The following is a 12,500-nucleotide window of genomic DNA, read 5'->3' on the forward strand; positions in this document are numbered from 1 at the left end:
GTGACATGAGCACCTGTTACATGAGCACCTGTGACATGAGCACCTGTGTCATGAGCACCTGTGACATGAGCACCTGTAACATGAGCACCTGTGACATGAGTACCTGTGTCATGAGCACCTGTGACATGAGCACCTGTGTCATGAGCACCTGTGACATGAGCACCTGTAACATGAGCACCTGTGACATGAGCACCTGTGTCATGAGCACCTGTGACATGAGCACCTGTGTCATGAGCACCTGTGACATGAGCACCTGTAACATGAGCACCTGTGACATGAGCACCTGTGTCATGAGCACCTGTAACATGAGCGCCTGTTACATGAGCGCCTGTTACATGAGCACCATTAACATGAGCTTCGGTAAAGGTAATTCCCAATGGATTCCATAACACACCAGTCGATAAACTGAAAGATGGGGCCCAAGAGCCGAAGCTCATTCTTCGTAAATACTGCCGATAGTGACAGTCTAGTAAATCAACCCGTCGTCCTAATAGCACGTCGCATTTTGGACGTATACTCTCCCTAAGGCCAAAAAATTGTCGTACTAGCGGTTGGCGAAATTGACATACTGTCCCGTTTTCTGTTATGGGTCCTCTGGTGGGTTAGGATGAGGTGAGCTAGAAACAGCGCCTCGAGACGATAAATGCGATAAAGCGGTAATGACAATGTTGGATCAGCTGAGTTTCGGCGGGAAATTGGATCAGCTGAGTTTTGGCGGGAAATTGGAACAGCTGAGTTTTGGCGGGAAATTGGATCAGCTGAGTTTTGGCGGGAAATTGGATCAGCTGAGTTTTGGCGGGAAATTGGATCAGCTGAGTTTTGGCGGGAAATTGGATCAGCTGAGTTTTGGCGGGAAATTGGATCAGCTGAGTTTTGGCGGGAAATTGGATCAGCTGAGTTTTGGCGGGAAGTTAGATCAGCTGAGTTTTGGCGGGAAGCTGGATCAGCTGTGTGATGCTGGGCGCCAATACAGCGGTACACCCAATGTTAAATTATCACAGCGCACAGCAGGCTGGCGTGCAAGATGAGCAGGGATGCTGTGTGTGTGTGCAACGTGCAATGGCCCCGGTGCACACAGGCTAGGTCGAAGGTTGCAGTGACAGGGGGGGGGGGGGGGAAGGTTAGGGTGCCTGTGACATGTGGGCGGGGGGGGGGGGAGGTCAATATATGTCGAGGAATCAGGCAACAAAGAAAATCGTTTGGAAACGAAGATTTAGATTGAAGAATAGGAGAGGTTTTACGGTGTGGTAAATTATTGCCGAGTGGCAACCAGTTAGGTGAGAGAGAGAGAGAGAGAGAGAGAGAGAGAGAGAGAGAGAGAGAGAGAGAGAGAGAGAGAGAGAGAGAGAGAGAGAGAGAGAGAGAGAGGGAGGTTAGAGAGAGAAAACTGAGAACTGCAACAGATAGGAGAACGAAGGTTCTAAAATAAAGGTCTAGAAAGGTCTAGATTCTAGAAAGTAAAGAATTATCACTCTCCGACCTAATCAGGACAAAATTAGGACTAGGTCCTAACTAGTCCTACCTAGGACTAAACTAAAACTAGGACTTAAACCTAACGGAACAGTTCAAGTTTCGTTTATATAGACTAATTTCCTAATACATAAAGATTTAATTCATATAAATAAACATTTTAATTATAATATTCCTCTCAAAATTTATATAAATAATATAATAATATAATAGAGTGGTACAAGCATACTAGTGGTACAAGCACACCACTGGTACAATTAAGGACACCAGTGGTACAAGCACACCAGTGGTACAAGCACACCAGTGGTACAAGGACACCAGTGGTACAAGGACACCAGTGGTACAAGGACACCAATGGTACAAGCACACCAGTGGTACAAGCACACCAGTGGTACAAGCACACCAGTGGTACAAGCACACCAGTGGTACAAGCACACCAGTGGTACAAGGACAGATCGCTTCACGATTGGAAACAAGAACAATTTCTCCGACGGTAAATTCTGGAACAATTTTAGGGCCTTGTCAAGCAATTTGTTTCCGACTCGACTGATAAAACGTGAGAGCTGGGGAGAGGCATTCTTGGGGGGGGGGGGGGTAGGGGAGGGGGAGGCATTCTTGGGGGGGGGAGGCATTCTTGGGGGGGGGGGAGGGAGGGGGGAGGGAGGGGGGAGAGGCATTCTTGGGGGGGTGGGGGAGGGGGAGAGGCATTCTTGGGGGGGTGGGGGAGGGGGAGAGGCATTCTTGGGGGGGGGAGGGGGAGAGGCATTCTTGGGGGAGGGGGAGAGGCATTCTTGTGGGGGGGAGAGGCATTCTTGGGGGGTTTACACACAATACACATAAGGAGGCTTTTATATACCGCCTATGTGAGGCCAGTCTTAGAGTACACCACCCCATCTAAAAAAAAAACACATAAGGAAGCTTGAAAATGTGTATAAGTTTGTAACGAGACTCGTCCTAGAGCTGCGAGGAACGAGGAGCGAAGAGAGACTGAAGGAACTAAACCTGACGACGTTAGAAAGGAGGAGGGAGATGGAGGGAGACATGATTCAGACGTATCATGTCTCCACTCCCAGTATCGGCCCGCTTTCGACAACATTTACCATCTTCTGACATTTATCACTTTCGTTCCAACATTAACCAGTATCTCTGTAAGAGTAATCACCTTCCACACGTTCTCAACTTCTGACCAGAATTATCACGTATTCTCCAACATTTACTAAACATTGCCTAACATATACCCCACTTTCCCCAACATTTACCACAATTTCCCCAACATTTACCCCATTTTCCTCAACATTTACCCCATTTTCCCCAACATTTACCCCATTTTCCCCAACATTTACCCCATTTTCCCCAACATTTACCCCATTTTCCCCAACATTTACCCCATTTTCCCCAACATTTACCCCACTTTCCCCAACATTTACCACAATTTCCCCAACATTTACTATGCATTATGTAAAAGTTTCTTGCATGTTTTTCCATCCTTAATAATTTGACACTTGATGATCCTCGCGGCGTTCCTAGTGGGGAGAGACTGGTGGTGGGGGAGACTGGTGGTGGGGACTGGTAGTGGGGAGACTGGTGGGGGAGACTGGTGGTGGGGACTGGTAGTGGGGACTGGTGGGGGAGACTGGTGGTGGGGACTGGTAGAGGGAGACTGGTGGTGGGGACTGGTAGTGGGGACTGGTAGTGGGGACTGGTAGGGGAGACTGGTGGTGGGGACTGGTGGTGGGGAAGCCTTGTGTGGGTGGAGACTGAGGGTGAAGACTGGTGGTGAAGGACATCCAAAAGAACTGTTTTAAACCATGTAACTAATCCCCTAATTTGTTGTGGTGATTGCAGGAGGCGGTGAGCTGAGTACTCGTCACTGGTGGTTGGTCGGGCTGGTGTTCCTGGTGGCAGCGACGGCGGGCGTGGGCGTGGGCGTGCCTCTGGCCCTCAGAGGCGACCCCTCACAGTCTCTAGACACCAGATTAGAAACAGCCAAGAAAATACTCTCTGAATACCCACTCATAGACGGGTAAGTGTGTGGAATAGTTCTTTGTTGTATGATGTTGTGTATATATATATATATATATATATATATATATATATATATATATATATATATTTATATATATATATATATATATATATATATATATATATATATATATATATATATATACTGTCATATATATATATACTGTCATATATATATATATATATATATATATATATATATATATATATTATATATATATACTGGAGCAGCTGTCAGACTCCATGCAGTATGTGCAGCTGTCAGACTCCATGCAGTATGTGCAGCTGTCAGACTCCATGCAGTATGTGCTGCTGTCAGACTCCATGCAGTATGTGCAGCTGTCAGACTCCATGCAGTATGTGCAGCTGTCAGACTCCATGCAGTATGTGCAGCTGTCAGACTACATGCAGTATGTGCAGCTGTCAGACTCCATGCAGTATGTGCAGCAGTCAGACTCCATGCAGTATGAGCAGCTGTCAGACTCCATGCAGTATGTGCAGCTGTCAGACTCCATGCAGTATGAGCAGCTGTCAGACTCCATGCAGTATGAGCAGCTGTCAGACTCCATGCACTATGTGCAGCTGTCAGACTCCATGCAGTATGAGCAGCTGTCAGACTCCATGCAGTATGTGCAGCTGTCAGACTCCATGCAGTATGAGCAGCTGTCAGACTCCATGCAGTATGAGCAGCTGTCAGACTCCATGCAGTATGAGCAGCTGTCAGACTCCATGCAGTATGAGCAGCTGTCAGACTCCATGCAGTATGTGCAGCTGTCAGACTCCATGCAGTATGTGCAGCTGTCAGACTCCATGCAGTATGAGCAGCTGTCAGACTCCATGCAGAATGAGAAGCTGTCAGACTCCATGCAGTATGTGCAGCTGTCAGACTCCATGCAGTATGTGCAGCTGTCAGACTCCATGCAGTATGTGCAGCTGTCAGACTCCATGCAGTATGAGCAGCTGTCAGACTCCATGCAGAATGAGAAGCTGTCAGACTCCATGCAGTATGTGCAGCTGTCAGACTCCATGCAGTATGTGCAGCTGTCAGACTCCATGTAGTATGAGCAGCTGTCAGACTCCATGCAGTATGAGCAGCTGTCAGACTCCATGTAGTATGTGCAGCTGTCAGACTCCATGCAGTATGTGCAGCTGTCAGACTCCATGTAGTATGAGCAGCTGTCAGACTCCATGTAGTATGAGCAGCTGTCAGACTCCATGTAGTATGAGCAGCTGTCAGACTCCATGTAGTATGAGCAGCTGTCAGACTCCATGTAGTATGAGCAGCTGTCAGACTCCATGTAGTATGAGCAGCTGTCAGACTCCATGCAGTATGAGCAGCTGTCAGACTCCATGTAGTATGAGCAGCTGTCAGACTCCATGCAGTATGAGCAGCTGTCAGACTCCATGCAGTATGTGCAGCTGTCAGACTCCATGCAGTATGTGCAGCTGTCAGACTCCATGCAGTATGTGCAGCTGTAAGACTCCATGCAGTATGAGCAGCTGTCAGACTCCATGCAGTATGAGCAGCTGTCAGACTCCATGTAGTATGAGCAGCTGTCAGACTCCATGCAGTATGAGCAGCTGTCAGACTCCATGTAGTATGAGCAGCTGTCAGACTCTATGCAGTATGAGCAGCTGTCAGACTCCATGCAGTATGTGCAGCTGTCAGACTCCATGCAGTATGTGCAGCTGTCAGACTCCATGCAGTATGTGCAGCTGTCAGACTCCATGTAGTATGAGCAGCTGTCAGACTCCATGCAGTATGAGCAGCTGTCAGACTCCATGCAGTATGTGCAGCTGTCAGACTCCATGCAGTATGTGCAGCTGTCAGACTCCATGCAGTATGTGCAGCTGTCAGACTCCATGCAGTATGAGCAGCTGTCAGACTCCATGCAGTATGAGCAGCTGTCAGACTCCATGAAGTATGAGCAGCTGTCAGACTCCATGCAGTATGAGCAGCTGTCAGACTCCATGCAGTATGAGCAGCTGTCAGACTCCATGCAGTATGAGCAGCTGTCAGACTCCATGTAGTATGAGCAGCTGTCAGACTCCATGCAGTATGTGCAGCTGTCAGACTCCATGCAGTATGTGCAGCTGTCAGACTCCATGCAGTATGTGCAGCTGTCAGACTCCATGTAGTATGAGCAGCTGTCAGACTCCATGCAGTATGAGCAGCTGTCAGACTCCATGCAGTATGTGCAGCTGTCAGACTCCATGCAGTATGTGCAGCTGTCAGACTCCATGCAGTATGTGCAGCTGTCAGACTCCATGCAGTATGAGCAGCTGTCAGACTCCATGCAGTATGAGCAGCTGTCAGACTCCATGTAGTATGAGCAGCTGTCAGACTCCATGCAGTATGAGCAGCTGTCAGACTCCATGCAGTATGAGCAGCTGTCAGACTCCATGCAGTATGAGCAGCTGTCAGACTCCATGCAGTATGTGCAGCTGTCAGACTCCATGCAGTATGAGCAGCTGTCAGACTCCATGCAGTATGAGCAGCTGTCAGACTCCATGCAGTATGAGCAGCTGTCAGACTCCATGCAGTATGAGCAGCTGTCAGACTCCATGCAGTATGAGCAGCTGTCAGACTCCATGCAGTATGTGCAGCTGTCAGACTCCATGCAGTATGAGCAGCTGTCAGACTCCATGCAGTATGAGCAGCTGTCAGACTCCATGCAGTATGAGCAGCTGTCAGACTCCATGCAGTATGAGCAGCTGTCAGACTCCATGCAGTATGAGCAGCTGTCAGACTCCATGGAATAAAACGCCTCTTTTTTTCGACTTTATTTCTGGTCTGTGAGTTATTCAATTCCTTGATTCACCCTTTCTGACCTCTACCTCTCTCACTCCTTGGTTCTGACTTTCTCTACCTGCCCCTCTCTCTCTCTCTCTCTCTCCCTCCTTCTGCCATTCTCTACCTCCCTCACTTCACTTCTCCCTATCGCTCTTCTCTATTTCCTTCCATAATTCCTTTCCTCCCTGTGGTAAGGATTTAGATAATTCCTGTGATGGAGGAAGGGAAGGAGGTTTAAGATGTGGTTTAAGTCTGGCAGGTTTAATGTGGTGTGGTTGTTTTAGGTGTTTGTGTTGTTTTATCATTAAGATCTTTCGGGAAGAGTGAAGGTGGTTTATACAGTCTATCGTCCAAGCTACGCCCCTAGATACACAAACCGAAAGTCTTTCTATTTTCCGCTTGTTACAACTTGTAATAAAGTTGTTACATCTTGGCTTAACGTGTTTATGACGTATTAGAACGTTGTTACTACTATATTGGTTGTTATAACTGGTTAGGAGGTGTTAAAGCTTGTTCGAACGTTGTACCAACGTCGGAGTTTCGGTGTGTGTTTGGCTTGGACGGCCCTACATTCGTGTATAAAGATACATTCGTGTATTTTTGTTGTATTGTGTGATGCAAAATGAGAATGTCTCACAAATACTCTATCGTTATTGTAGTTTCTTGAATAATTTAACCCCATCCTGCTTCCTAAGTTCTTAGCCTAATGATAACTTAAGTGGATTTTAATAAATCGTTCAGCGATTGTAACAAGAGAAATCCAACTAAGTGAAAGAATCATTCACATGGTATAATAAATGTGTTCCTAAAACTTAAATATTATATATATATCGTAAATATATATATAGGTCTAGGTTAGTACTAGATAAGGTTAGGTTAGGTTAGGTTAGGTTAGGTTAGGTTAGGTTAGGTTAGGTTAGGACTAGGTATGGTTTTGTAAGGTATTTGGATTACGTTGATTTAGGGAGTATTTACAATGTAGATGAAGTGAACACAGCATTATTTAGAGTCGTGGATTGGTGCATGGTCAAATGGGGTTGCAAGTCAAATTCCAATTTTTGCAACTTGTAATCAGTCATTATTTGACATTGTGAGCCAAACGGCTCTTTGTTTTGGATGATGGGGTGGAATAATTGGTCCCTGGGAAGATTAGGCCAGGTGTGGTGGTTAGCTTAAGTCAGGTTAAATTAACTCAGGCCAGGTGTGTTGATTAGCTTAAGTCAGGTTAAATTAGCTCAGGCAGGTGTGTTGATTAGCTTAAGTCAGGTTATATTACCTCAAGCCAGGTGTATTGGTTAAGTTAATGTAGGTCTGATGTATTTAACTACGTTACCAACTATATACATTTGCAGTGCGTGGGTGAAGCAATAAGCGCGCTTCGGGGCCCTATAAAGTGAGCGAAGCAGCATTCGAGAAAAGTTCGAACGTAATCAGTTTGGGAATCACAAGGAGCGAATTTTTTCATTCATTAACAATGGCGGCAGAACTAACGAGCATGCGGTCAATGTTTTGGAGGATGGGTTGATTAATGCGACCCATCCTCCTGCGATCCAGCCTCTAGTCTATCCTGGTTAGCGATCAGAGTTAGATAACGAGAGAGCGGGTTGTTTACTTTCCAGTGCGGTGTAGAGATGGTAAAACAACGGAAGGTTATATTGGCGCGCTGTGGACGATCGCCAATATTAAACCATTTCCTGGATTGTGTAGCCAATGATGAGTTTTGTTCACGTGGAGAGACTGGATAGTTTATCCAAGCTGAGATTGGTGTAGTTACGTTGGAATAGTCATTGGATGGTTACTATCCTGCCCCACCCCACCCCCGACACGGACGATGCCCTGGATATTGAGAGAGAGAGAGAGAGAGAGAGAGAGAGAGAGAGAGAGAGAGAGAGAGAGAGAGAGAGAGAGAGAGAGAGAGAGAGAGAGAGAGAGAGAGAGAGAGAGAAAGAGAGAGAGAGAGAAAGAGAGAGAAAGTGGCCATGTTTACACTACTTAGGGGGGGGGCCTAAGTGATGATTTGACCTTTCTAGTTGCGAGATCAAATGGTGAATTCAAAGTCGACATCGTATTATCAAAAGATGAATTCAAAGTCTGTATTTTGTCAAATGATGAATACAAATTACATATTATATGACTAAAGGATGAATACAAATTCCTTATTACATGTCCAAATGATGAATGAAAAGTGCTTTCTACCACTAATGCGAACTAGTTCTGGGTAAGCTTGACTAGATCCCACTAAACTTTGCAAGATTTCAGTAAGCTTGTCTAATGCTCCTGAAACTTAGGTAGTACTCACGAAGCTTAGCTAGGTCTCACGAAGCTTAGCTAGGTCTTACGAAGCTTAGCTAGGTCTCACGAAGCTTAGCTAGGTCTCACGAAGCTTAGCTAGGTCTCACGAAGCTTAGCTAAGCTTAGCAACTAGATCTATTTGATGTCTTTGCTATGTCGACCTGTGCCTTTGATCTCGCTACTAGCCTACCGAGAGGAATAAATGCCCACTAGATTTATTTTTTGTAAATCATGCAGGCTTTTCGGGAATGCCCCAAGGACCTACTGGGTATTTTAATACCCGTTTGGTAACGCAAAGCCATTTATCGATATCCGTTTGGTGAAGGTACTGGTATAGCCACGTCACCAAAAGCTTTTAACAGCGGTCTAAATCCATTCCTCGATATGAGCTTTTCGATATCGTTGTGCGAGGCCACCGCTTCTGATATCGCTCTTCACCTTTAAGAGGTAACCTGGCCCCATTCTCTTCAGCTTTCAACGAGATATCGCTATTGTACAGCAGCCGTGATTTGCTATCTTTTCGTTAGCTACCTCAGGTGATGAGGGGGCATCTAGCTATGGTGTGGGATATTGCTGAATGTCGCTGGCGATATTGCGAATGTTGCTTAAATCTAACGACGGGGCTTGGAAAAGCTAACGAAGTCGTTGGTTATGTGATGACGGGCTGTTGTAGGTCTCTCTCTCTCTCTCTCTCTCTCTGATACCTTCATCAGCCAATGTTGACAATATATTTCATTAGCAATACCCACAATGAATTCAGCACAGAATCTATATCTCATTGCCCTTGGATGCTATTTGTTCCATCAGCAGGAGTCCCTTAGATCAGCCCTGAAGTTGGAAATAGGTTATTGTCGACTTCTAATAGGCGCCGGGCCCTAATTGGGGCAACTAGCACCACATAGAGAGTGTCTGTAGCAGAGCTGCGTTGCATTCAATTTTCCGGATCCTTGGTTACCTCTAGGTGGAATTCATTGACACAGAATTTGCATGGGTAATGATTCATTGTTAGTGTCTAATGTCTTTTGGCTGTCTCCCAAGATGGTAGTGTGTACCTAGTTGTACTCACCTAGTTGTGTTTGCAGGATCGAGCATTGACTCTTGGATCCCGCCTTTCGAGCATCGGTTGTTTACAGTAATGACTCCTGTCCCAGTGTGTGTGTGTGTGTGTGTGTGTGTGTGTGTGTTCACCTATTTGTACTGGCCTATTTGTACTTGCGGGGGGGGGGGGGGGTTAAGGTCTTGGCTCTTTGGTCCCGCCTCTCAACTGTCAATCAACTGGTGTACAGATTCCTGAGCCTATTGGGCTCTATCATATCTACATTTGAAACTGTTTATGGAGTCAGCCTCCACCACATCACTGCCTAACGCATTCCACCTAACTACTTGTTAACTTCCATTCAATGTGTGTGTGTGTGTGTGTGTGTGTGTGTGTGTGTGTGTGTGTGTGTGTGTGTGTGTGTGTGTGTGTGTATGTGTGTGTGTGTGTGTGTGTGTGTGTGTGTGTGTGTGTGTGTGTGTGTGTGTGTGTGTGCGTGTACTCACCTAATTGTGTTGGGGGAAGGGGAGGGGGGTATTGAGCTTATTTTCTTTGGTTCCGCATTGCGACTGCCGATCAACTGATGTACAGATCCCAGAGCAGAGAAGGTGGTGGTGTGAATCTTCATTGAGCTTCCTTGAGTCCGCTCGTTATTTAGTCCGTCATGTGGACTTATTTCCCTCTGAGGAATCTTTACCTTGCTACGCTCTCCGGGAGAGGCAGACTAGAAGACTAAATGCAAAAGTTTTCCTTCTCCTGTGCCCAGATTCACGAAGGACTTACGCAGGTACTTACGAACGTGTACATCTTTTTCTCAATCTTTAACGGCTTTGGTTACATTTATTAAACAGTTTACAAGCATGAAAACTTCCCAATCAACTGTTGTTATTGTTATAAACAGCCTCCTGGTGCTTCGCAGTTCATTACCTGTTTAATAATTGTAAACAAAGCCGCCAAAGATTGAGAAAAAGATGTACAGGTTCGTAAGTGCTGGCGTAACTGCTTCGTGAATCTGGTCTTCTATTGGCATTTGGTGAGCAGCGATTTAAGTGTTCGAGTTACTTTATAAAGTAACACGAATGAGTAACATGACCCCAGAAAGTATAAGGTAGTGTCTATCTTAGTTTTCACCAGCACTTGTCTATATTTCCTCTCTGATCTGTTCCACCAAGATGTTTCTTTCTACCATTTCCACATTCTAGCTCTCTATGTCACTTCTCATACTCTCGAGTCTTATATATAAATTTAAGATGTTATGCAGTATTGTAAGTAAGTATTGCCGGAACAACCGTGGACATCTTTAAGAGAAAACTGGATAGTTTTCTTCAAGGAGTGCCGGATCAACCGGGCTGTGGTGGGTATGTGGGCCTGTGGACCGCTCCAAGCAACAGCCTGGTGGACCAAACTCTCACAAGTCAAGCCTGGCCTCGGGCCGGGCTTAGGGAGTAGATGAACTCCCAGAACCCCATCAAGCAGGTACTATTCGAGAGCTTGGCTATGCAACACAACCTCTTTAACTTTGACCAGCATTGCAAGCCAATCTAGTGAACTTCAACTTTCATTGCAACTCAATCTCCTCAAACTTTGATTTTCTCTGTCTTCCCATCACTTAATATTCTCAGGTGAATATTGCATTGGTGATCATTCATGTTCACTTAATATTTAAAGCAGTAATGTGAGTGTTGGGCCATAGCTCCTGGTCCCACCTCTCCCATCTCGGCTGAAAAATGTCAATTCCTCGTCAAATTACCTTGTAATAAGACTCTCGGTATTGTTGCATAATTTACGCAATATCGCTGCAATAACACACACAAAAAAACGTAACACATGAAATAGACAAATAGATGAATATGTTGATGAATCACGATAAAGACACAATCCAAGTAACGTCATTTTCTCGATAAATGACGTCATATTTATCGATAAATAACGTCATTTTTCTCGATAAATAACGTCATTTTCTCGTTAAATAACATTATTTTCTCGATAAAAAACGTTATTTTCTCGATAAATAACGTAATTTTCTCGATAAATAACGTCATTTTCTCGATAAATAACGTCATTTTCTCGTTAAATAACGTCATTTTCTCGTTAAATAACGTCATTTTCTCGATAAATCACGTCGTTTTCTCGATAAATCACGTCGTTTTCTCGATAAATAACGTCATTTTCTCGATAAATAACGTCATTTTCTCGATAAATAACGTCATTTTCTCGTTAAATAACGTCATTTTCTCGATAAATCACGTCGTTTTCTCGATAAATAACGTCATTTTCTCGATAAATAACGTCATTTTCTCGTTAAATAACGTCATTTTCTCGTTAAATAACGTCATTTTCTCGATAAATCACGTCGTTTTCTCGATAAATCACGTCATTTTCTCGATAAATCACGTCATTTTTCTCGATAAATCACGTCATTTTCTCAATAAATAACAATTTTCTCGATAAATAACATAATTTTCTCGATAAATAACGTCATTTTCTCGTTAAATAACGTCATTTTCTCGATAAATCACGTCATTTTTCTCGAGAAATCACGTAATTTTCTCGATAAATAACGTCATTTTCTCGTTAAATAACGTCATTTTCTCGTTAAATAACGTCATTTTCTCGATAAATCACGTCGTTTTCTCGATAAATCCCGTCGTTTTCTCGATAAATCACGTCATTTTTCTCGAGAAATCACGTAATTTTCTCGATAAATAACATAATTTTCTCGATAAATAACGTCATTTTCTCGATAAATCACGTCATTTTCTCGACGTCTATAATAATCATTGTGAACAAATTACAATTATTTGTGTTTTTACATTTGGGAAGAATAATTACCATCCGCCTGAATGAAGCTGTTTCTTTTATGCTGCAAAATTGCGTGCATTT

At 44.4% G+C, this 12,500-nt stretch overlaps 1 protein-coding gene across 1 annotated transcript in view; it reads left to right on the forward strand.

Moving 5' to 3' along the window:
- LOC123768371 (uncharacterized) overlaps positions 1–12,500 on the forward strand; it is a 291,394-nt gene that overhangs the window by 173,204 nt on the left and 105,690 nt on the right. Inside the window, exon 3 of the mRNA XM_069336262.1 lies at positions 3,316–3,493. Within this exon, the coding sequence (XP_069192363.1) occupies positions 3,316–3,493 (178 nt within the window). The remainder of the gene's footprint in view (positions 1–3,315; positions 3,494–12,500) is intronic.

This window comes from Procambarus clarkii, chromosome 35 (genome assembly GCF_040958095.1).
Source record: "Procambarus clarkii isolate CNS0578487 chromosome 35, FALCON_Pclarkii_2.0, whole genome shotgun sequence".
In the NCBI taxonomy this organism is placed as follows: Eukaryota; Metazoa; Arthropoda; class Malacostraca; order Decapoda; family Cambaridae; genus Procambarus; species Procambarus clarkii.